The 26,397-nt window shown below is 40.8% G+C and overlaps 1 protein-coding gene across 1 annotated transcript in view; it reads right to left on the bottom strand.

Moving 5' to 3' along the window:
- Positions 1-414: 414 nt before the first annotated feature.
- LOC149084377 (cyclic nucleotide-gated channel alpha-3-like) overlaps positions 415-26,397 on the bottom strand; it is a 162,897-nt gene continuing 136,914 nt past the window's right edge. Inside the window, exons 2-4 of the mRNA XM_089234765.1 lie at positions 10,328-10,621; positions 4,151-4,459; positions 415-2,011 (exon numbers count right to left, since the gene is read on the bottom strand). Coding sequence (XP_089090891.1) covers positions 1,296-2,011; positions 4,151-4,459; positions 10,328-10,621 — 1,319 coding nt within the window. The 3' untranslated portion in view covers positions 415-1,295. The remainder of the gene's footprint in view (positions 2,012-4,150; positions 4,460-10,327; positions 10,622-26,397) is intronic.

The raw sequence follows: 26,397 nt of genomic DNA, 5'->3' as shown, positions 1-26,397 counted from the left end.
AGTCTGCTTGTGACGTCAGTAAGTAGTCTATTTTCCCTCAGAATATTTAGGGGAAAAAAATTCCCTGCTCGTGCCAGTATCATCATTGTGAGGAAAAGAAATGACCAGCCTCAGAATTGGCGATTTCTATGCCCCACATCCAATCACTATGCGGTATTTGTGAGCCAATCAGGAAGATTCTACGCCAAAATAAGAAGAAACGAAATAGGATGCTGTGTTTGAAAATGTGGCAAACTTGCTAGGTAGTCTGAATGATGTTTATGGCAAACACAGTGCAGAGGACTTCTATCTCTAGGTGGTGCTGGCGTAGGGCGAGGGTGAAAAGGGAAATCGACTGTATACTCTCTTATAAGTTTCTTTCCCTGTCATTTATTTATCTTTTCCACTTTTCTTCCTTCCCCTTCTTCCTTTTTTCTATCGTGTGGTTAGGTTAGGACCAGATTAGGTTACCAGATTTATCGCTGAATTCGTCAAATAAAGAACATTCAAATTGTTGACAAAAGCTTATACATGAAGGGGTTAATAATGTCGGAAATGCTTGGGTGAAAACATCAAGTCACCTTTCGCTTTTCCGGGGGATTAGTTCTTCTGGCACAGCAGAGAGCACTAAACGCCCTTTAAAATCTTTTTGATGAAGTAGAATTATTTTCCGATTTTCAGTAGGTGCAAAGGGGGGGGGGGAAGTGTTCCATATCGAGAAATCAACTCTACAAAATATCTGAGCTTACCAATGCTAAAATAAGAGGTTTTTGTAGAGTGGTTAGGGAGCTAGCTTCTTACTGTACAGGTCTGGGTTCGAATCTCGGTTCGAGCATGGATGTCTACTAACCCTAACAAATTCCCTGGGCAGATCGATCAAGAGAAAGATCTCTTGATGATCACATTTAAGGAGGTGAGATATTCCGTCAATGCCACTCGAAGGGTTACAATCTGAATCTATTATCGTGACATGATTGAGATCAAGATACTCACCAAGGCACACTGGATGCAATCATAACGTACGGTAACAATAGTAGTTATCATTATTAGCACCATCAGAAATGGGTTTATTCAGCAAAGTTGTGTTTTTCCCCCCCGTAGAATCTTACGAGACTACCCGCAAATGTTGAAATACTTTCACGTGCACAACTCATGTGATTCTTTCATGTAGTTGCTCAAGTATTTTTTCAGGGTTACACCATAACGGTATAGTATGTCCCGCAATCTACAGTAGTATACCATCACTAATGAAGAAAAAAAAATATTGATGCGTTCGTCACATTGCCATATAGGAAGTTATATTATTTGGTATAGTTTTATATAATAGACTCCTGGTTGTTATCGTCCGGGCTGGGGATGCTGGATGAAGTTGTCGTGGCGCCACCGGTGGCAAGCTGGAGCTCTATCTCGGCCAGCCTGCTTTCGACGTCCCACTGCTGTTGGCTCAGCTTGAGGTTCATGGTCGCGTTCTCGGCCTCGAGCCCCACGAGCCGCTCGCGTAACCTCTTCACTTCCGCGAGGAGCACCTCCCTGCCGGGATAGTTCTGCGACAATATGCCGCTTCCGGAATGCGCGGAGGCGGCCGCGACCAGAGCCTGGTGGTACCTGGATGGTTCGCCACCGCCGCCGTACTCGTGCAGGAGGGGCGATCTCGACCGGTACGGTGACGACGGCATAGGCGACAACATGTTCGAGTGACACGTCGAGGTCCCTCCCGGATCGGCGTTCGTCGAGTCCGAGTTGCAGGACTGGACGCTGCACACCGAGTGACCGGCGTAACTCACCGGCGGGGAAAGGTAGTTCGGGTGGCTGTCCCTCCTGAGAGGTTTGCCGCTGCCCATGCTGTCCGGATCGTAGCATATGCTGTGCCGGTGGCATTCGTCGCGGCCGTTCCTGATGCTTGAACGTCTGTCTTCGGTTATTTGCATGTCTTCCAAGGGTATTTTACCCCTCGACTCGACCAGACCAGGCGTGCTCCTGCTCCTGCCTATGGACGTCGACGGTGGAACTAGAGAGTTGTTACCGGCGGAAGCTGGAAAAAAAAAGCAACAACATAATTATGTAATTAATCCATATTTTAAATGTACATGAAGTCAAACTCGGTTATGAACGACGCTGAAGATTCGGTGAAATTTTGTCGTTATAACCGAAGTGTTGTTACAACCAAGGTTGACATTTTCAAGATTATTAAATATAAACAATATGATCAGATGCAATGGTACATAAAATTGAAGTTTTATTGTGATAAGGTTGAACATATCTAATGGAGAAAAATGAAGGCATAAAATTATACAGGGTGTCCCGAAAGTCCTAATGTAGCCTTTATCTCATCGACCATTCGTCGAAGCGGTACCATTCCAATTTAAAAAATGCTCAAAATGTATTCGAATGACCTTGTACCAGTGTTTAGAGTGAAAATAGTGTGTCACAAAATGAGGGAAAGAAGCGTTGTATCCGTTAGTTTATGCAGTTCTTCCCCAACTTTTCTCATTTTTGTCGAATTAATATATCTCAGTATATATTGCAGATGGAAATGCGGATTTTTTTTGCTGTTGATAACCTCAGGAGAGGCAGGGCAACATCTTTCTAACTGGAAGTTAGAGGACAGAGGCACGGTATAAAAATTTATTTGTTTTTGACACACTGTATTTTAAATATAAAACTGGCACAGGGTAATTTTTGAATACAATTTCAGCATTTTTTTAAAAAAAATGGAACCGTACTTCTTCGACGAATTGTTGATGAGATGAAGGCTTCATTAGGACTTACCGGACACCCTGTATAGAAAGACACGCAGAAGATCGAAACTATTAACACAGGACATCGCCAGTGCTCGTCAAAAATATCGCCAGTGGCAGGCGAAATTGCTAATTATTGATTGCAAACAGCCCTTAGTGGGGAGAAAAAGTGCCTGCCTTAAGTCCCCCTACTACTGCAGCGACACCGAAATTTCAGTAGTTGAGGACCACCATTCATTCCTTAAGGAAAGAATGGTAGTGTCTCCTGTGATGTACATGAATAGCGCGCTTGTCCGGTTTGCAAGACGATTGGGTTCCATTCCCGGCGGAGATTAGTAGAGTTTTCTTTCCGAGTTCATCTCGCGCGTGGCATAATATTGTTATGGATAACGTCTAAGTGTTATTATAACAATATAACGATATTGTTATAATAACACTAGCATTCGAAATGCCAAAGCACGAAGCAGTTTTAAGGACAACACAGATTTATTTTACAGAACAGCTATTTACACGTATAGAGAGCAGATTCCTCTCAGTACAAGAGATCTCGTATTGTAAAAACTCAACAAAACTGTTCATAGTTCTGTTTTGGCGGCGCTGTTATATAGGCAGATGAAAGCATCGAGAGAGTTCTACCATAATCTCGCGAGATCGCACTTTTTTCTTTAGAGTCATGACGTCGCCAATTTATCAGAGCTTTCACCAAAACGTTTGTAACGTTAAACGCCTAATTTGCCGTCAATTTGGCGAGATTTACAGAGAAACGCGTTAATGGCTATTTACAGGTGAAAGGTGACAAAATAAATAAATAATAACTATTTATGTAATTTTTGCAACAACATCTAGAAAAAAAGTCTTTCATTGGGTTTTTTCAAGTCATGCATTGGGCTGAGGAAAAAAAATAATTCAGAGACGTGAATTCAACGTGTTGTTGCGAGTGATGCCACCTGTGTTTCACATTTTAAGTGAAGACGGCGTTTCCCTGAATTTGCATGTTATGTAAATATCGTGTTGAAGGTCTACTTGTTTTTCAAAACAATACTTACACGAAATTAAGCTTCCGATTGGATTACCTTCTCTCAGATTTTCAATTATAAATTACATTTTCTTTTAAGATAAGTAAATATTGAGGGAAGAGAGATGACAGCACCACACACACAGCAAGAAAATCTGACAAGCACAACTCTGACAACCAGTGCTGTCTTAACGCATGGACCCACCCGGGCCTCAAGAGAAGGGCCTCACAAAAGTTATAACTGGTTGAAATTCTCGAGAGTTTACCAGATAGGGCCCCCGATGCTTTTAATACGGCCCTGCTGACAACATCGATATGTATACACGGCATGTATCGATTAGGTAGAAATTCCGTAGAGGAATGTCTACAAATTGCATGTACGGTCAAGTAGTAGTACACAATCGACCAAACGTCTTACCCTTCTTGCCATCCTCTTCCTTCTTATACTTCTCGAGTCTCTTGACGGCGATGGCTTCGAGCCTCACCCTGGCGGCCGGATAATCCTTGAGCACGTCCCACATGTCTTGCTTGTACAGGCAGAACAGGTCCGAGTAACCGACCGACCTCACGGACGCCGTCCTCCGGTTGCCCGCCGTTCCCATGTTCAGGACGCTGATCTCACCGAAGTAGCTTCCGGCCCGTAGCGTCGCGAGCACCGTCTTACCGTTGTCGGTGACGACCTGTAGGCGACCGCGGTTCACTATGTACATCTCCTTGCCGACTTCTCCTGGCGGGGAAAAAAACAAAAGGGAAATGAAGAAGTTTTAATCAATTTCGTCGCAAAAATGAATTGTACAATATCTTTTACTTCATCTATCAGAATAAGGAGGAGTGTCGTGCAATGACGTACTCTCGAGACTTTGCGAACCATGCACATACACAGCTTTGGTGTACCACCACAGAGAAAATTCACTACCATTTTTTCTCCGAAAAGGTGACTGTCTCCGGTCACCCGAAACCGACCATGACCCCCGCTCTGTCCCCCCATAGGGGATATAAGCTGTCTCCGGTCACCAACTTATATCGCCATTTACAGCCGATCCGTTTGTGGGAAATTCTCACTGACCTTACAATTCACGGCTTGGAAAATTCACCGAAAAACAATTCATCAACTAATGTGACATGGTGAGTGAGTAGGTTAGCTAGTGAGTGATTAATCAAGTGAATCGGGAAGTTAGTGAGCAGGTGAGTAAGTGAATGAGCAGGGTAGTACATGAGCAAGTGAGTGAGTGGGTAAATGAGTCACTCATACGGTTACTCACCAAGTGGCTCGCTCACTCGGTTACTCAATCACTCGTTCACTCGGTTACTCAATCACTTACTCACTCACTTTGTTACTCACCCACTCACTTGTTCAGTTATACAGTCATTGTTTCACTTTATCACCCACTCACTCAGCCACTTACTTGATCATTCATACAGTCACTCACTCGGTCATTCATACAGTCACTCACTCGGTCATTCATATGATTATATACTCAACCACTCATTTGGTTACTCACTCTCTCAGTCACTCACTCAATCGCTCACTCATTCGGTCATTCATACGGTCAATGATACAGTTGATCACAATCACTCAATCACAAGATTGACCAAGTGAGCCAATCACTACGGGCACTCACTTACCCATCAGCTTATTAACTAGCTCACTGGGTCACCCAATCGCTCACACATTAACTCATTTACTCAATCACTGACTCACTGGTGTCGGTGATTTTTCTCAGCGGTGGATTGCTTGGAGGGGAATTTTTGTCGGTGAATTTTCCTTAAATCAGTGTTGTGTGCGTAAGTTTTTAGTGCTGCCATCTTTTTTTCAAACTATGAGTGTACAAGGGTAATTATTGAATATTTGTACCGTGGTAACAGATCTGTCGCTTGCTGCTGCGCGACTTTGGAATGGGAAACTTTTTACGGGTTCGATTTTGAACTCACATCATCGCTCTTATATAGGGTGCATAGGTAACAGAGCGTATGGCATTTTACTGGAAAATCGTTGATCCTAGAGGCATACTTCAGCCTGAAAAAGTTTCCAAACAACGTGTAGTACTCAAATATGCCATTCATGTTGCAAGGGGTTGTATAGTTATTGAAATAAAAAAAAAGTAACTTTTTTTTAAATTTCTGTTTATACGAACACCCTGTTGGCTGTACCTGATCTTGTGTTGTTTGAATGACGTCGCTCTAGGGTTGTAGGATTTTCAAATTCATTCTTGGCCTCTATTGGCGTTCAAAATATTGATATATTTAAATATTTCTTTTTCGAAAGACTCATAACAATTCCACCTGATTTTTTTTTGTATTTCTGTGCATATTTAAATGAGTGGAATTAGCGGTAACGTTTTTGCGAAACTTTTCGAAGGGTTCACCTTGGGGGCCCTTTCCTGGTAAGAAACGTGGAATTTTTCTAGTTGGCATCAGGAGAGAGACAGGGCAGCAACTCTCTAACTGGGTTTTCGGGCACACGGGGACTGTATAGTTAATTTTTTCATTTCCATTACTATACCACCCATTACAACATGGATGACATATCTGAGTGCTACATGTTATTTGGAAACTTTTCTAATTGGAAGTATGCCTCTAGGACCAATGGTTCACCAGTAAAATGCCATGCGCCCTATTACCCATAAGCGCCGGAACCTAGGGGCTGAGGCCATTTGAAGGCCCCCCCCCCAATTAATTTTGTAAGAGGGCTGAGCCACCCCAATAATTGAAAAACAATGCATTGCACCCTCCCTCTCGTACGCACTTGAGTCCCATATATACGGTATGACCAGCAACTTTCAACACCCCCTTTTAAATGTTGTCTTCATGTCAGCGTCTCCGCTGTTACCTACGCACCCTGTATATTCTGAAATCATCGTGTAGGTACACAGGAACACTTTCTGAGAAAAATTTGACAGCTCAAAACAATCCGAAGGCAGAATCCGTAGCAGAACTCCAAGGGAATCGTTGAATATTTATATGATTGGCTCTCCCGAAACGAATCGATTTAAAATTCGCCGAATCTTCAAATTCCACCAAATTCCGTAAAAGCCTCTTGATGTGCAACCCATTAACATATTTGTTTTAGTTCGTATGAGGTGGTCTCGTTGCTTTTTCGGAAATATTTGGAATCGCTTCTTTTTTTTTTGTGTGGAATTTCCTCTACTCTACAAAAATGAGCTGCGGTTTCATTATTTCGTTCGCGTGAATTCTGGCTTTTTTTGCACAGAAGAGATCAGAATCAAATTTTTTGCCCTCCGCCCGCCCCCCCGTCCAGCCCTGTGCAGATGCGTATTTACAAGGGAAGGAGGGGGGAGAATGTTGCTTAGCTGGCTATAGCCCAGGGAGGCAAGTTCGGAGGGCGCGGAATGTGGGAAGGGTGGCAAAAAATTTCATAGCTTGCAAGCGGTAAAACCATAAACCTGCCTCTGCCTAGAAAGTGAGGGGACTAGGTAAGTGAGTGAACAAACGAGTGACCTACAGGGTTTGCTAACATGTGAAAGTAAACGTGTGTGCAAGCACATGAGAGATCAAAAGAGCGACCCAGATAGCAAAGAACCGGTCATGGAAGGAGAGTCCGAGTGGCGTTGTGATAAGATGTTCGCCTTTTGCTATGAAGATTACGGTCAAGGTCCACGGGTTCGAATACGGGCATGAACATTAGAAACAAGTTTTTTAGCTACCCAGCCCGACGTGATCCTCGATAGATGGCGCCTTCATTTTCCATCCAACTCCATTGGTTGGAAATCGCCCCCCATGGCGATGGGATTTGGTGTGCGGTAAAAGTCATTGAGTGACCAAAACAGTGTGTAATTATGTGAATGACCGAAAGAATGACCTAGAGAGAGCAAGGCCGGAAATAGTGAGCGGCAAAGGGGGCAAATTCCTCAAAGCACACTAAATTTGTGGGGGTGGGGGTGTGAAAAATTTCGGGAGGGAAGAGAAATACCATTATAAAAATAATAATTGAGTATCCAAGTATGTGACCATGTGAATGACCAAATGAATGAGTGTTGCATGAGTGACTAAGCGAATGCATGAATGACCATATGAGTGAAAAAGTGAATGATTGACCATATGATTTACCAAGTGAGTGACTGAAAAAGTGATGATGTTAGTGATTGTATGAGTTACCAAGTGAGTGAAAAATCGAAGGGTATGGGTGACCGTATGAGTGAACAAGTGAATGAGTGACCATATAACTTACTAAGTCAGCGACCGAAAGAAAGTGATGAAGTTAGTGATCCTATGAGTGACCAAGTGAATGGTCATATGAGTGATCAAGTGAGTGGTCATATGAGTGATCAAGTTAGTGACCATATCAGTGACAAAGTGCGTGACTGTGTGAGGGAACAAGTGAGTGGCCATATGAGGACTAAGTGAGTGGGACATTTCCTCCGTGCATTTCCAAAAAAGCCTCATCGACCAAAGAAAGTAGTCAAGTTGGTCCAAAGGGTAAGAAGACTTCATCTACTTGGCACAAATGTTCCATTGATTTCATCTAATTGGCACAAATGTTCCATTGATTTCATCTAATTGGCACAAATGTTCCATTGATTTCATCTAATTGGCACAAATGTTCCATTGATTTCATCTAATTGGCACAAATGTTCCATTGATTTCATCTAATTGGCACAAATGTTCCATTGATTTCATCTAATTGGCACAAATGTTCCATTGATTTCATCTAATTGGCACAAATGTTCCATTGATTTCATCTAATTGGCACAAATGTTCCATTGATTTCATCTACTTGGCACAAATGTTCCATTGATTTCATCTAATTGGCTTAAGGGGTTTATTTAATTGACGTAAAGGATAAACGTTTATGGACTTAATCACATTCGCGCAAAGGATCAGCAAATTTCATCTAGTTGGCCCAAAGGATTCATTGATTTCATCACATTGGCACACAGGGACGGCTCTTGAGCCGTATGACACGTGTGTGGGAACACGGGGAACAACTCTAAGAAGGACGCAAAATCCAAGTTGAAAGAACAAAAAAACAAAAAAAAAAAAAAAAAAAAACTTCGACGACCAAAAACAAAAAAAAAGGACCAGAGCTACCAAAAATAAGTACCGCACGGGTAAGGGATTTTGTCCTGGAGCTGCTTCTGCGGGTAAATAAATATTGGATACCAATATTTTGAAACCATAAGTATATATACTGTTCATTTTGTTTTGCTAAACGCCAGTCCGTGTTTACCATGATAAGAAAATATCTCGCTCTGCGGGATATAAATAAACCACACGGTAAAACTCCTCGGAGGAAAAACATGAATATTAAAACGAACACAGCGTATCTCTTTTTTTTTTTACATTTAAAAGGGCAAAAAAATGTATTCGTTGCGAAATCCATGAACATATAATTCAAAAAAAGGAATGTGTGGGGCCATTTTTTTCTCCTTTTTTTTCCACACAAATGATGTACGCGGTAGAAAAATGGAGCTTCCTCTCTACACGTTGCTTGAAATAATCCGAGAAAAATGCAGTTGCCATGCCTCGTGGCTGTAGATTTATTGTCCTGTTATACGTCCTTCTATGTATGTATGAGTCTGTCCGGAGGCGCAATGAATTTTTACTCTCCTTGCGGTTTTTCTCCGAGGCGTTTCCTCCGAATTTCTTTCTTACCCCCTCCCCCACCCCAAAAAAATCCTAATTTTTCATTTCAATTTACATAAATTAAGATGATTTTTCTTTGCGGCCACGGAAATGTTGATATTGATAATATTTGTTGAGAGGAAGCAATGGTATAAATAGGAATAAGATCAGAAGGCAACATTGAGAGAAAAAAGAAATTGGCGTATTTGTGGACTATGAGTGCTTTTCAGAATAATACTGAATTCGATATGATGAATTGATATTCTTCGGTGTTGATCAAACCTAACTAGGAAGATGTGTGTCTCTCTAAGGCCCTCTTCACATGGGGATAACCAAATCGATCTCGAGTAGCCCGGGGACAAAGAGAATGATCAACTGAACGACTCAAATCACCCGGATACCTAGAAACTGGTCACCTGAACGACTCTAATCCGGATACTAAGAAAATGCTCAATTGACCGACTCGAGTTGACCGGAAATTAAGAAACTACAACCCGAATCATCCAGAGACCAAGGAACCGGTCAACTGACACACGCAAGAGTTGCCTGGAGACCAAGTGACTGGTCAACTAAACGACTCGAGTTGCTGAGAGACCAAGAAACGGATCAAAAAACTCTTAAGTTGCCCGAAGACCAAGAAATGGGTCAACTGAACTACTTAAGTTTCCCAGAGATCAAGAGAATGGCTGAACGAATGATTCACGTAACCGAGAGGGCAAGAGACTAGTCAAAACCGTTCGAATTTCCTAGAAACCAAGAAACAGTTCAACGAAACGACTCGAACTTCACAGAAAACATTCGTCTGAATGACGTAATGATAGTATACTTCGGCTTCCACCCAAATGACGTGGGCCTGCTGTAAAAATAATATTTTATACAATGTACTTGAAATCACCGTTTAGAGCCCCCCCCCCCCAAAGAACTCCACTCATTGCTCCCTTTGGCACATAGAGCACATAGAGCCAATAAGCCATTGTCTCACACACAATGATGAGGTATAGAGAGGTCCTACCTTTCCTGCAGATGTAGTCTCCGGGACTGAAGAGTACGGGCCTCAACCTGAGCACAAGTTCGCAGAGGAATCCGGCCTCCGTGTTCTGGAAGATCTCGACCCGCTTTAGGGTGTCCAGGTGGACGTGGATGGCTATTTCGGCCTTGAGCTTGTCCGGGAGGCAACCGACGGACCTCTCCTCGTCGGAGGACTTCTGCGTCATCCACAGGTAATCGAACCACTTGATGACTTTGTTCGTCAAATGTTCAGGCACTCTGCGCATTCTCATGTACGTCTTCACCGCGTCCAGCTTCGCTGTATATGAAAGAATAAAAATTAATAGAAATTACTTCAACATACATACAAGTACTTCTATTCAAAATAGACAACTACACTGAAATCAAAATCAAACCAAAAAAAAAAAACAAAAAACCTAGGACAAACAGTCTAAACGGGACGTATGGTCATCAAGGATGATGTCACAAGCTGATCATATGTCATCCTGCCGATTTGATTGTGGAGCGGCTAAAGCATCAAGTTAGTGGTTTTCAAGGAGGCCATTTTGTCTTTTTCTTGCCGAAATGAACGACAAGTCTTTGCGCATGCTACGTCATTTAGATGTGGGGGGGGGGGGGGGAGATCATTAACCTTTTCCACCTACGACCCAAAATCAACAACAAGATCAACTTCACGGTCCACGGGACTGTTTTTTTTCTTTTTCGAAACTAGTAATGCAATAAGTACAAATATAACCGGAGTGTAAGTGGATTTGTATGGTCTGCAGCCACTGGATAAATCCAGGCCGACTTATCATCCGCAATTCATGAGTAGTGTGACACATGTATTATCACTACAGCTATTGGTTGTATACAATGCTGTTTTTTTCAACGTCTTTAACGGTTAGACGTCTCTTTGACGTCACTGAACGGAAAACTGGTTTATCCACCATCGATGAGCCCGATAGGTACTTTCCAAGGCGTCTTAGTACGACCAACACCTCCTAGAGATAGAAGGATTCTGCTGTCTGCTTGTGACATCAGTAAGTAGTTCATTTTTCCTCAGAATATTCACGGAAAACAAATTCCCTCTGACCGTGCTAGTATCATCGTTGTGAGGAAAAGAAATGATCGGGCTCAGAATAGGCGATTTCTATGCCCCACATCCAATCACTATGCCGTATTTGTGAGTCAATCAGGAAGATTCTACGCCAAAATAAGAAGAGACGAAATAGGATGCTGTGTTTCAAAATGTGGTAAACTTGCTAGGTAGTGTGAGTGACATTTATGGCAAACAGTGCAGAGGCCTTCTATCTCTAGGAGGTGCTGGTACGACCCCTCTCGGAAGTCTCTGCGAATCGAGTTTCAAACGGCACCCATAGCTCGAAAACCCTTGGCTGTGAACGGATTCGTATGACCCTTCCTGGAATCCCCTGCGAATTAAATTTGGATCGGGTCCCATAGCTGAGGAGTCCCTGGCTGTTAGTGGGTTTGAACGACGAGTCTCTTTCTCTCTCCCCCCCCCCCTCGTGATCCAAGCTTGGGTGCTTGGACCCCTTGAATGCCGCAATCTAACTTCTGAATAGGCAATGCTTGCGTATTTTGTGAGTGAATTCTGTAATCTCCCGTAACTTTGGCGAGACTTTATCAAATGGTGTGTTCACATGGATAACGCGATGGCTTTGGTATTCTGAAGCCTCGGATTCGATTCCGTAGCAGTACAGTGATGAAGAAGAAGTGGTTGGGGGGGGGGGGGTGTTTTCAACTAAAGTCCCGTATTTCGAGGGAGTTTCGCCTGAGTGTGACAGCATATCCAGAACATAAATACTTATTAATTATGTATTCCATCGATGACAATTGATCATTTTGAGCTCGTGAGGCAGCACCGTGCTTACTTATTTACCGCCCTAACAGTCTGAGTGCGTGTCCAGTGTTGTGCGTGAAATTCAGGGTGCTGCCATCTATTTCTCAAACTGTGAGTGAAGAGTAATGATTGAATATTTGTACCGTTGTATTGGTCCCTTGCTCTCTGCGGCGAGACTTTTTAACGGTCCTGAAAGTGAAAACAAACCCCCACTGTCCCTCCTGTTGGAATCAAAACCGGGTCCACGCAATGCGAGCCCGCCACCATGAAGCGGCCTGCGCGGTAGACCGAGGTTGAAGACAATGGAAATGAGTGAGTGTAATGTGGAAATGGAAGAACACTTTTGGAGAGTTTAGGACAGGGGTGCTCAACATTTTGGAAAATGCGGGCCACTTCATTGATATCAAAACGTGCCACGGGCCACTTAAAGGATCTGGAACAGCACCGTCGCAGGTCACTTAAAAGGTCTGGAAAGTGCCACGGGCCACTTAAAGGATCTGGAACAGCACCGTCGCAGGTCACTTAAAAGGTCTGGAAAGTGCCACGGGCCTCTTGAATGATTTGGAATTGTGCCGTGAATTAGTCAAGTGATATGAAAATATGCTACGGGTTACGTTATCTAGGAATATGTCGCGGGCAGCTTGAGTGCTCTAAAAACTGAGCATCAGGTCACTTAAGTAATCCGAAAATGTGCCGAGGACCACTGAAATGATGTTTGACTGCACCTCGAGTCACTTCAATAATCTGGAAATATGCCGCGAGCAGTGAGCAGATCACCGCAATTCACTTAAGTGACCTGTGAATGTGCAGTGGTTCACTTAAGTGATCTGGGTATATATCGTGCCCCCCCCTCCCCCAATTGATGGGGGAACTGCACCGCGGATCACTTAAGTGATCTGAAAATGCGCCACTGGTTGGTTAAGTGATCTGTAACCGCACTCAAGAGATACGGCAATGTAACACTTCATTAACTTTTAAAAAAATTAGGCTTGAGGTCACGGGCCACATCAGATGACTCCGAGGGCCCCATTTGGCCTGCGGACTGTTTTGGCCATGCTTGAGCATGCGTGGTTTAGGACTTTGGCGAGCATTTTTTCAACAAGGTGAAACGATTTCTTGTGATTTGCAACTTGAGATGGGAACGATCTTCTTTCTCTCAATTGGAAGGTTCCCAATAAGGAAGGGGGAAAGGACCCTTAATTTCACGTACTGCGGAATTCCGCCCAGGAAGGAAGCAGCAGTAAAAGGCGAATGAATCTCAATTGCGCCCTTTTCTGGTAGCAGATGAATTCGTTATTCGCCGCCTCCAGCCCAAAACCTTTTTCCCCAACTGTCAGCCGCATCTGGCCGTCATCTCGCCCCCTTCCCCTAAATAATGTTATTTCTCCTCTCGCAAGAGAATATTTCGCCATTCATTTCGAAAAATCCGACCGGAAAAATCATTATTAGCATGACGCAGAATGGCTCTCTGATGGCTGAACGTTTTAGCGCTCTACGAGAACATTCCGTTTAATTAAACGAATACGAACTCATTTCGGAGGAACCGGAATTTCGTATTTTCATCGTCACTGGGCTTATATTGTGAATACAACGGGAGGGGGGGGGGGGTTCTTAACCTGAGGGGCATCTTGGAGAGGTTTCAGGGGGATTGATGACTTGGATGAGGCAACAATTATCTCTCATTGATTTCAAATTGTTGTTATGTACTCAGATGCGTATTTACAGAGGAAAGGGGAGGGGGGTGGGGCGGGCTTAGTAAACTATAGCCAGGACGGCAAGATCGGAAGGCGGTAAATTTGACGGATGAGTGATAAAGAAAATTTTTTAGAATGTTGGGAAAGGGCGGAAAATTTTTTTTATTCTCCCAAGCGGTAAAACCGTGAACCTGCCTCTGTCTAGAAAGCGAGATTCGAGTGTCCAAACGAGTGACCTACAAGGTTTGCTATAATGTAAGTGAACATGTGTGTGTGTGTGTAAGCACATTAGGGATCAAAAGAGTGACCAAGAGAGCAAAGAACCAGTCATTGTGTGACCAAAACAAAACAGCGTGCATGTATGTGAATAATTGTGAATAATAGAAAGAGTGACCTAAAGATCCAGGAAGACAGGTCAGCGAGCGACCAAAACAACGTGTAAGCATGTGAATGACCTAGAGCAGAGCCGGAACTAGTGGGAGGGAAAGGGAGCAATTGCCCCCAAACCTCGTCAAACTTTTTTGGGGAGGAGTGAAAAATATTTCAGGAGGGAACAGAAATACCACTGCCAAAACATAGTATTTTACAGTGAAAGGGGATGGGGGTTTCATATCATGTTCTTCCCCCCCCCATAAAAGTCTTTGTTACTGCCCTGCCTAGAGAATGTCTGAGCGTGGGAGGGACCTAGAGATCAAGCGATCAAGTCAGTGCGCGACGAAAAGAGGGTGAACGCATGTGAGTGACCAAAAGAGTGACCTAGAGAGCGAGGACCAGGTCAGTGAACGACCAAAAGGAAACCTCTAGTGGACCTAGAGCTATAATGGTGACCAAAACAGTAAGCATTTAAGCGACCAAAAGAGTTACAGACCGAGGCTTATTTATAGAAGCGGTGGCCAAGCGGGTAATGGCGCAGGGCGCAAATTTAAGGAATGAGTGGTCAAGAAAATTAGACTAGATTGGGAGATGGGCGTCAAAATCTGTATAGCCCAGAAGAGGCAAAACCATAAATCCGCCTCTGTATGTGCTGGATATTAATTTTTAAAATGGGTCCACTTCATAGCTTTCATTTTATCGGCACAGGGATCATCATTTATATAATTGGCACAAATGGTATGTGGATTAAATCTAGTTAGTACAAAGGGTCAGGGGCAAAGACTGATATTGCCATTATGTGATGTAGCGTGGAGTTTTCTCGGTTGGTATGACACAAAGAGTTCGTGGACTTGACTAATTGGCAGTGAGGGTTTGTAGACTTCATCTACTTGGCAAAAAGTGCCCGTGAATTTCATCTAGTTGACACAGATGGTCCGTTAATTTCATCTGTCACAAAACGTTCGCGGACCTTATCTAATTGTCGCAAAGGGTCAGCAGAAGCCATCTAATCTTCATAAAGAGTCCGTGGACTTCATCTAATTGGCACAAATGGTCAGTAGATTTAATCTAAGTGGCAAAAATAGGCCTTGGATTTCATCTAATTTTCATGAAGGGTCCGTGGACTTCAAATTGGCATGAAAGGTGCGCGAACTTCATAAAATTGTCACAAAGGTTACGCGGAGTTCATAAAATTGTCTTCAAGTGTCCGGGGACTTCCCCAAATTGGCACAAAGTGTTTGTGGTCTTCGTTTGATAGGCAAAAAAAGGTCGACAAATTTACTCGACAAAAATGTCGGACGACAAAAAATTAACGGACGGAACCGAGAGAAATCCAGGCTCTGTCGCACTCGGTGATATAAGTACATTGTTCCTGTGGACTCGGGCGCCTCCGGGGGACCTAACTATTTATTCAGCTTGAAACATATAAAACATATACTGGGTGTTTCAAAAAGAATGACCGATTTGAAATGCGTATATTACGAAAAATATTGAACACATAGACACTTAAGATTCATTTTATATTACATGGCTAATCATCAAGTTTTTTTGGAAACTAAATTAAAGGTGCTCAATATGTCTACCTTGTGTTGCACGGCATATGTCTATATACGGTAGTCAAATTCGTCCCAAACTTTTGCGAGCATGTTTGTATCCACTGCCGCTGTTATATCTTCAGTTCGGCTAATGTAGCTGGAAGGGGAGACACGTAAACGTAACCTTTTATAAATCCCCACAAGAAGAAATCGCACACTGTGAGGTCCGACGATCTTGGATGCCAGTGATGTTTAACTGAATCGTCAGTACGGCCTATCCATCGTTTAGGAATGCGATTGATTGTTCAAAAATTCTCGAACGTACAAGCTCCAGTGTGGTTGTGCCCCGTCCTGTTAGAAAATGGTCGTTCGAATCGGTTTCCTAACTGTGGGGAAAAGCCGATCTTGCCAAGCACTGAAGTGGCGGCCGAAAGAAGAGCGTTAGCGCTACCTGTCAGCAACTGCGTGAAACTCGCGAGTATTCCCCTTTTTCTACCTATACATTATTCGATCAAAACGCTTTAAAAGCTGAATAGTTACGATTTTTTTTAAATCGGATGATTCTTTTCAGAATACCCTGTATATACATGGGCTGGTGCCATTATGCACATCGCCAGTAAATAATTATAAAATTTATGATCGAAATATGGTGATTGAGGTAAATAAGTAACAAAACTGTCATAATCTAAAATAGTTCTTGATAAAATTTGATCTGCTTCTCTTCGGGATTTAATCACCGGTGAAAAAGTGGCGCTTTTTTTTTTTTTAGAATTTTCCCTTTTCCCATGGTTCATATAGCGTATATGCCAAGTTTCAAGGGCATACGTCCTCCAGAACGGGCGCTGTATAGGTCGGAATAGTGTCAGTATACTGATACTACTCGGAAATATAAGGATATATAGCGCCCGTTCTGGTAGACGCATTCCATTGAAACTTGGTATAGACGTATATGGACCATGGGAAAATGTAAAATGAAATAAAGATGTGCCACTTTTTCAACTTGGCGATAGAAAATTGTACTGTTTTTTATTTCATAAATCTCTCCGCCATGGTGTCATTAAGATATCCTAAAAATTTGTCTCTATTCGGATAATATCTCTAATGTAATATAAAATCCATGTAATATAAAATTAATCTTAAGTGTCTATGTGTTCAATATTTTTCGCAATATACGCATTTCAAATCGGGGGGGGGGGGGCATTCTTCATAATATCTCTATTCGGACTACTCAGAGTACGGAAACTTTAATTATAATCGCTTTGTACGTATATGTAAGCGCGAAGGAGAACACGTACAGTGGCGGTAAAAAGAGAAATCTACTCTATATACTCTCTTATCTACTGAAATGTTTTTCTATTTATTTATTTCCCCCCCCCCCCTTCTTTCCTTCTATTTTCTTCTTTTCCCTTTTTCTCCCTTTCCCTGACGTGCGGTCAGGTTAGAATAAGGTTACCAGGTTCGTCACCGATTTGTCAAATAGAGATCATCCAAATTTGTTTGCTAAAAGCTGGTACGTGAAAGGGTTAAATACAGACGGAATAGTGCTTTTCTTAGTGAATTTGGCGCAGATCGGTGACAGTCGCCAAGTCGTTCCCGTTTCATCACTGTTTAAAAGTTCTGCCATTCCAAAATATGGATGTTTGGAAACTGATTTTCCAAACATCCTGTACGCACACCATAGAGTAAAGATTCGAAATAGAGATCGATCCCCGGTGGCTACCACACAAGCAAAACTTCCTTAAAATTCTAAACACAAATCTCTTAAGAAACAACTGGTAATGATAAACGATCCCATAAATCAACCGATCAATTATTTTAATGAAAAATATATTAATTATTCAGACCATCCAAACGCGAAAACATCTCTAAGGAGATAAATACGAGACGATTTATTTATTGACCCCGCACTTTTTAATGTCATTTCATTCATTTTACGTGACTCATTACAAAAAATTATGAATTTTTCAAGAAAAATAATTAAAAAAAAATTATTGTTTTTTTTTTGGTCTCAGTAGAAATCGATTTCCATTTTCTTTGAAATGATAAGTGGCTTTAATGAAAATAAAAAATATCTGTGATAAGAAAAACACACGCGGGGGATTAAAAGTTATCATCTCTGTTATCATTGCATTTTTTGCACTTTAAAATTTCTAGGAAAGGAAAAGCAATATCGGAATTTTTCTTTAAAAAAAAATTACAAAAAAAACAACAATATTTCAAAAGATTTTAGAATTTTTAGTCGCGGAGATAGTAATTACCGATTTTTGAGGTAGAGTAAATTACTCGGCCCGTTTTTTTCTCCTTTAACTAATTTTTTACAATTTTAACAATTATTAAAAAAAATAGATTTTTTTAAAAATATTAAATGGAAAAAAGATAATTAACAATTTATAAAAAGCTAACGTCAGAGAAATAAGGGGTCACTTTGAAAATGCCTCCGGTTCTATGTTTCAAAAAGTCGTTTCCATTGAAAGTTTAATTAATCAGTGGGGGGGGGGGGGATGATGACATCGATGTCGATTTCATTCAGGTGAAATACTAAGATTTCAAGTAGCCTGTATCGGGCCGTTGCCGTAGGTTTTATTTTGAATGGAACTTGAAGATTTTTGAAAAGTAAATATGAATTATAAAAAGTGTTTCTAATCAAAAATGTTTGATAATATTCTCTCAAGTCCTATTACAATTTTGCGCATTCAGCAGGGTTCTCAGCAAAGATTGCTGTATCATTTTCTTGATATTCCCTGATCAAAACTCAAAAAATTTCCCTAATTATTTCCAACAAAAAGTTGAAAATTTCCCTGATTTTTCCCAAACAAAACTCACGAATGTCCCTGGCTTCAACCCGGCTAAAAACTCAAAAATTTTACCTACTTCCCCCGACTAAAACTCAAAAATTGCCGTGACCGGAAATAAAAAATTTCCCTGATTTTTCCCGATCAAAAGTAAAAAATTCTCCTGATTTCTCCCCCACTTTCTAAAACTCAAAAATTTCCCCGATCAAAGCTTAAAAATTTCCCACACATTCCCTTTTTAAAACTCAAAAATTCCCTTTTCAAAACTCAAAAATTTCCCCGGTAAGGTTAAAAAATTTCCTGCCTTTCCCTTTTCAAAACTCAAAAATTTCCCCGACCAAGGTTAAAAAATTTCCCTCACTTTCCCTTTTCAAAACTCAAAAATTTCCCCGACCAAGGTTAAAAAATTTCCCTCACTTTCCCTTTTAAAAACTCAAAAATTTCCCCGACCAAGGTTAAAAAATTTCCCTCACTTTCCCTTTTAAAAACTCAAAAATTTCCCCGACCAAGGTTAAAAAATTTCCCCTCACTTTCCCTTTTCAAAACTCAAAAATATCCCCGACCAAGATTAAAAAATTTCCTGACTTTCCCTTTTCAAAACTCAAAAATTTCCCCGGTAAGGTTAAAAAATTTCCTGCCTTTCCCTTTTCAAAACTCAAAAATTTCCCCGACCAAGGTTATAAAATTTCCCCTCACTTTCCCTTTCCAAAACTCAAAAATTTCCCCGACCAAGGTTAAAAAATTTCCCTCACTTTCCCTTTTAAAAACTCAAAAATTTCCCCGACCAAGGTTAAAAAATTTCCCTCACTTTCCCTTTTAAAAACTCAAAAATTTCCCCGACCAAGGTTAAAAAATTTCCCTCACTTTCCCTTTTAAAAACTCAAAAATTTCCCCGACCAAGGTTAAAAAATTTCCCTCACTTTCCCTTTTCAAAACTCAAAAATTTCCCCGACCAAGGTTAAAAAATTTCCCTCACTTTCCCTTTTAAAAACTCAAAAATTTCCCCGACCAAGGTTAAAAAATTTCCCTCACTTTCCCTTTTAAAAACTCAAAAATTTCCCCGACCAAGGTTAAAAAATTTCCCCTCACTTTCCCTTTTCAAAACTCAAAAATATCCCCGACCAAGATTAAAAAATTTCCTGACTTTCCCTTTTCAAAACTCAAAAATTTCCCCGGTAAGGTTAAAAAATTTCCTGCCTTTCCCTTTTCAAAACTCAAAAATTTCCCCGACCAAGGTTATAAAATTTCCCCTCACTTTCCCTTTCCAAAACTCAAAAATTTCCCCGACCAAGGTTAAAAAATTTCCCTCACTTTCCCTTTTAAAAACTCAAAAATTTCCCCGACCAAGGTTAAAAAATTTCCCTCACTTTCCCTTTTAAAAACTCAAAAATTTCCCCGACCAAGGTTAAAAAATTTCCCCTCACTTTCCCTTTTCAAAACTCAAAAATATCCCCGACCAAGATTAAAAAATTTCCTGACTTTCCCTTTTCAAAACTCAAAAATTTCCCCGGTAAGGTTAAAAAATTTCCTGACTAAAACTCAAAAATTTCCCAGTGAAGAAGGTCCTTGAGGGTGAATGAACCCATCCCAGTCAACCAATTCCTTAAATGACACAAACGACGAAACAACCGAAAAAATTCACTGGTTAATTGTCGGGAGTGAGCTCATATGTCATCGCTCCTAGATGGCTCCACTAGCAAAAAAAGCAATTTCAATCACCGTTTCTCTCTTTCTCTATGATAGGTTGCACCAAAAATCATATCGTAGTAGCAATCTAGATGAACCGTGTTAAACCTTTTTCCGATGCCATACTCTTAATGAAATTGATGTCTCGAAATTTTAAGGATAATAGTGAATGCTAAAAAAAAAAAAATTAGGAGCGAGAGATTTTTGAAAAATGGAAGTTTTATTTGCCTCCATTGTCTCGTCGTCCATCATTACCAACACCCACTCCATCTCTTTTTGGGAAATAGTCACATCAAAGTTCCATTAGGTCTAAGTTCGTGCTCGTAGTATGTGTTCATACGTATCCCTCTCTCTCTCTCTCTCTACGGATGATTGATGACACCCGACTACAGACAGAATTCTGAACGCTCTCCTCCGTCTCTGAACTGCACAGCATGCACAAACCCGAACCGACTGTTCCCAATTCGTCCATTCTGGCTGGAATCGAACTGCTATTAGTTGAATGGATGTCTTCAACAGCACCTGAATGGCGCCCTGCGCTCTCACATACACACACACACACGCTCTCACAAACAAATAAGACTCACAGAGCTAAGCCAAACGGGAATCCTTAGGGATGCCCCCCCCCCCCAATCCTGTAGAATGGGTTACAATTTGCTAGTGCTTCTTTGGTGTGTGTTGAAACAAATCGCAGCAGGGAGCTTGTAGTTCGTTCAAGTGTTTTTCGATCAATTTGTTGTTTTTATTGGAACCTGGAATCGATTCGGTCAACGGAATACATGCGATCCTTGATATCTTCGGGGGAGCGACCGTTTTCTTCGGCATTCTGACGAAAATCTTAAACTGCTAGATTTGATAAGGTTCAATTCATATTCTTTTAATTGATGCTGATGCCAACCAATCATTGAAATATATCGACGCATATAAATATTCATACTAATAATATTTAGTTATACTCAACTTATGGCCGCGGGAAAAATGTGGCCCTCGGAGCCATCTGATATGGCACGCGATCTCAATCCCAATTTCGTAAAAATGAACTGCAGATCACTTAAGAGACCCGCGGAACTTTTCCAAATCACTTAACACATTCGCTGCAATCTCGCACCAGCGCGTGATGTGGGTGTCTCAGGCGCCAGTGTCAGCATCTGCGATTATGCATAATACCCTATTGTAATTGGTGAGTTTGATAAATATGAAAAAAATTCTAAATGGGTCAAGTATGTGTGACGAATATAGACGGACTCCGATATTATAATGATAACAAATTTTACGATCGTACCCCGACATAATGATACAATACATGCATAAATTATCATTTACAGCATATAGAACGATTCATCCATGTTTGCCAGCGAAGCGCGAAGATTGGGTATTATTATGCATAATTGCCGTTAAAAGTGATAAATAAGTAAAGAGAGTAAATATAAATGTAGGTCACGCACAGCGCACACGTGCGTGTGGGAGTATCCCGTACGCCCTCCAAGATAATCACAGTTATACTTTCTTCTCTTGGTATGGTGGCCAGCTCTCTCAAAAAGAAAATAAGGTTTTTTTTCTTGATACAGAACTACAACTCCCTCCAAATATTGGATATTTACAACGTGATTTTCCCTTATCTTGATTAAGGAATATTAGCAGTCACTCTCTCATCAGGGCTGACAGTTAATCAGTGGATTTATTAATTCCAGAGGTAAGTCTCTTTTCTAATTCCGTATAATGCAAGGAATCCGATTCCCCTTGGCCGTAACGAATAGAGTCCGATGAATGTTATTTCAAATTATTGGATATACCCATAACTTTCGTCTCTATTTATCCTTTTTTTTTGCGGAAATAATAATGCAGGATGATAATTATTTATAATTCTAATAAAATATCAATTTCACATCACTGCTAGAATCACTAAAAATGTGATTTATTCTCCTATCCCGGGTTAATAATGTACAGGGAAATAAGGAGGGAGGACAAACAGGACAGGATATAACAAACACTGCGTCGTTTTTACTCATTTTCGGGGTCTTTGAGATTTTTTTCAGTAAAGCGCCGTGTGAGAGAGAACGTGAAACTGGACTCGTTCACGTCAACTCAACTCTCAAGTTGAGGCTACTCGAGTTCGATTGGAGCATGGGTTCCCAATCTTTTTTTGGAATTAGTAACCCCCCCTTTGTCAGTGCATGTTTCCATGCCCCCCCCACCCTCCCGGTAAACTATGTTATACATAATATATATTGAAAACAAGGAGAAATTTTTAAATTCAAATTGGCCCTTGCGCCAATAAATCCAAAGTCCAATCCAAATTTTTAAATTAATTTATTGATTTGATTGGTATTTATAAAATACCGACCTCTAACACAACATGCATAGATAGACTTGGTACACTGCACAGTTGCACGCGCCCAGGAAATGCGTGCGCATCTGCTGCATCTTGTCCTCAACGCCAACTCAATAGCCCCGTTTGTATGAAAGATGGAAAAATAAAGCCAGGTTTTCCTAGGATCAGGTTTCTACAGCGCGCGCAGCGTGAAAACGCTGATTGGTCAAATAAACCTGCATTTTAGGTTTTTAACCAATCAGCGTTTTCACGCTACACGTGGCACAGAAATTCTACTTCTAGAAAAACCCGGCTTAAGAGAGAGAACCTCCATCCGCTAAAGCCAAAAAATTTTCGCCGAACCTTTTTGAAACAAATCGAATTTGGCGAGAAAACTGGCAACTCTGTTTGCGAAAAATCGCAAAGGATTATGGTTAAGAGGCATAAACCGCGAAAATCCGCAAGACGATGTATAAATATAGTATTTCTTCCTCTTTCTTTGATCTTCTCCCTACGAGGGGAAAAAATCCTCAAGCCGATGCCGGAACTTCCAATGCTTCCGCGATATTGCACAAACCGGGCAAATATGACTTGAACACAAAACGCCTCTCTCATACTTCTGAACGCCCCCCTCAATATGACTTGAACACAAAAATCTCCCCCACCCCCAGACTTCTCAGCGCCCATGTTGGGAACCACTGGATTAGAGTATTTCCGTGTGAAGAGGCCCTAAAGAATCGCCAAAAGGATTTTCACTTCGGAAGTGTATTTCGTACGGGTTTATCGCCACACGTCTCTCCCAGAATGGTCTCACAAGGATATGGATTATTGAAGAGAAAGGGACTTGGTTTATTCGAATAGAAAACGGAAGAGGAACCATATTTAACTCGTTCCACCAATTTACCAGGAACCAGAGAATGAGAGAACGCAGTAATTACTTACAACGCGTGCAGACCCGGAGATCGAAATGAAGAGCAAAAATATGATTTAATATCACTTTTACGAGAGAGAGCGAGAATTTTGTGGGGGAATCTTCAAAAAGCCCAACACGGAAGCGGACTGTAATTGCTCCGCACCATAAGCTCTTCCAGTATGTACGTATGTTTCTCTCTCTCTTGACTTACGCGACACATGGAAATCCGAGACCTGTAGCGCTGTCTCGCTCTCTCTCTCTCCTGTAGAGAAGAGAGCTAGAGCTGAAGCTCTACTCACGACGTTATCCAATGCTCAACGATGTGCGGCCAACCAGCCGTAAACAGTTATAACGAGCAGCATTTAATAGTCCGAGGTTGGTTCACTTACAAACACAGACGGTGAGAGAGAGAGCAATGCTCAATTTCTCGTAGGAAAGGTTTTGCGCCATTTAATACTTGGAATTCCGAGTCGAAATGGCAACAGGCAGTCCTTTTTTTAATGCTACTGGTAAAATTGCTGCCGTTATTGCCCTTTCTAGAGCCCATTAAATATAATTTACAACTGAAACTCACTGGTTCCAGGCGGGCCCTATATTCTATCGATAAATATTATTTTACAAAACATTATTTGTCGTAAAACGTTAAGGCAGGGGTCTTCAACGAAAAAAGCCCTCGGAGCTTTTCGTAGTGGCCCGCACTCCTGCGATTTTTAGAAAAGGGTTGAAAGCATTGAAGAAACGGTTAATTCTAGTAATAAATTAAAAAAAAGAATTTAGAATTTCAGAATTGGTGAAATAAATAATTCCAGAATAAATGAAACAAACAATTTCGGAGTTGATAAAAGAAATAATTTTAGAACTGATGAACTCAGAATTCATGAAACAAATAATTTCATCAATTAATTGTTTATTAGTTTTTTCACGAATTCTGAAATTATGTGTCGTGAATTCATAATTTCAGAATTCATGGAACACATAATTTCAAAATGCATGCAACAAATAATTTCAGAATTCATGAAACAATAAATCTCAGAATAAATGAAACAATAAATCTCAGAATAAATAAAATAATAAATCTCAGAATAAACGAAACAAATAATTTCAGAATTTATGAAACAATTGATTTCAGAATTATGAAACAATTAATTAAAGAATTAAGAAAGAAATAATTTTGGAATAAATGAAACAAAAAAATTCGGAGTTGATGAAAGAAAAAGTTCTAGATTAAATGAAAAAAAATAATTCCGGAACAAATTGATGAAAATTCAAAATTACCGAAAGAAGTAATTTTACAATTTTTGAAACAAAAAACTTCAGAATAAGTGAAAAAAAACAACTTACAAATCAGTTTGAGAGAAACAATTTCGTAATTTCTGATAGAAATTATTTCGCAATCAATAAAAGAACAAATGCATAATTATTCAAAGAAATGATTTTAAAGATATATTGAGCAGGAAAATGATGTCAGAATTACGGAAAGAATCAAACAATCGTTTAACTTGATTTCAGATTAAAATTAATCCCAGAATTAAATAATTTAATTTCTTCTTTCAGAATTAGTAAAAAAAAATGATTTAAGGACTGATGGAAATGCATAAGTAATACAAGAAAGCAATCCAGAATAAATGAAAGTCTTCAATTATTTTTGTCCCTGTTTAACTCGGGGTTCCATCGGTCCCTTCTATTAAAGATCTCACTAAGTTACATGAGTTAGTGGCCCGCGGGATTTGCGGGGAGTTTAAATTTGGCCCGCCGTGTTTGAAAGGTTGGAGACCCCTGCGTTAAGGCAACGAGTGTTGAATAAAAATGCGCAGCACATTTTGCAGAAACCGAATGTTCACAGTAACATGTGGGTGTTGCCATGTGTGGATTACATTTCAATATGACTTAACTAAATCCCGGTCAAAAAAACTAACACATCAACCAAGAAGAAACTTTGAAAAAAAGAAAACTTCAGTCATGTCTACGGTAATTTTTGCCGGTCCGTAAATTCTTTCTATCGTCTAGGGCAGTGGTTCTCAACCTTTGGAAGCCCACGGCCCGGTTGATTTCTTCTATGTGAGTGGGAGGCCCAGTCATACGCCTACCTAATGGGGCATAAATGGGTAAAAATGAATCGGTGAGCTATTCACGGCCCGGCGGTTGAGAAACACTGGTCTAGGGTACTTTTCTACCGGTCCGCAAATTATTTCTATCATCTGCGATATTTATTGCCGGTCCGCAAATGATTTTTATCGTCTACGATAGTTTTTTGCTGACCCGAAAATTATTTCCATCCTATGCGACACCTTTTTGCCGGTCCACAAATTAGTTATATCATCTACGATACATTTTTTGCCGGTCCGCAAATTTGTTATATCATCAACGATACATTTTTGCCGGTCCGCAAATTATTTACATCATTTACGATACGTCATTGCCGGTCTATTAAATAAATAATGGTGTAGTGTGAAGGAGGGGGGGGGGGGTAATCCTATAATCCAGGGTGCACAAACGTCGGCCCGCGGGTCAAATACGTGAAATATGATCTGGAAGAAAAAGTATCAATAAACACAACACGACAAATGTCTAGGTTGACCATATTTCCTTTATAAAAATACGGAAAGTCGCAATCCATAAGGTTTTTTTTATTACCGATTACCACCAAAAAACTGTCAAATGCAAGTAAAGTTGCTAATTGCAGCCAAAAACTTTTCAAATAGCAATAATTTGTGAATCATGAAAATGATCTTAATTCCTTATCTAATAATCTAAATAAAAAATTCAAGTAAGCCTCGTTCAAAATAAGCGGAAAAAATAGGACATTTTATGAAAAAGTTGGGATGACCAAAATGACGGGAATGTCACCCTACACAAGTTTCTGGCCCACGAGTGGCGGAATTACCTCATATCTGGTCCGCGAACTGAAAATGCTGTGCGCTCCCTTCT

Source organism: Pholcus phalangioides, unplaced genomic scaffold, assembly GCF_987345545.1.
Source record: "Pholcus phalangioides strain wild (caught in Gottingen) unplaced genomic scaffold, Ppha-v1.0 ptg000008l_1, whole genome shotgun sequence".
In the NCBI taxonomy this organism is placed as follows: Eukaryota; Metazoa; Arthropoda; class Arachnida; order Araneae; family Pholcidae; genus Pholcus; species Pholcus phalangioides.
The sequence above is the reverse complement of the archived record's forward strand: the minus strand, read 5'-3'. Positions and strand labels throughout refer to the sequence as shown.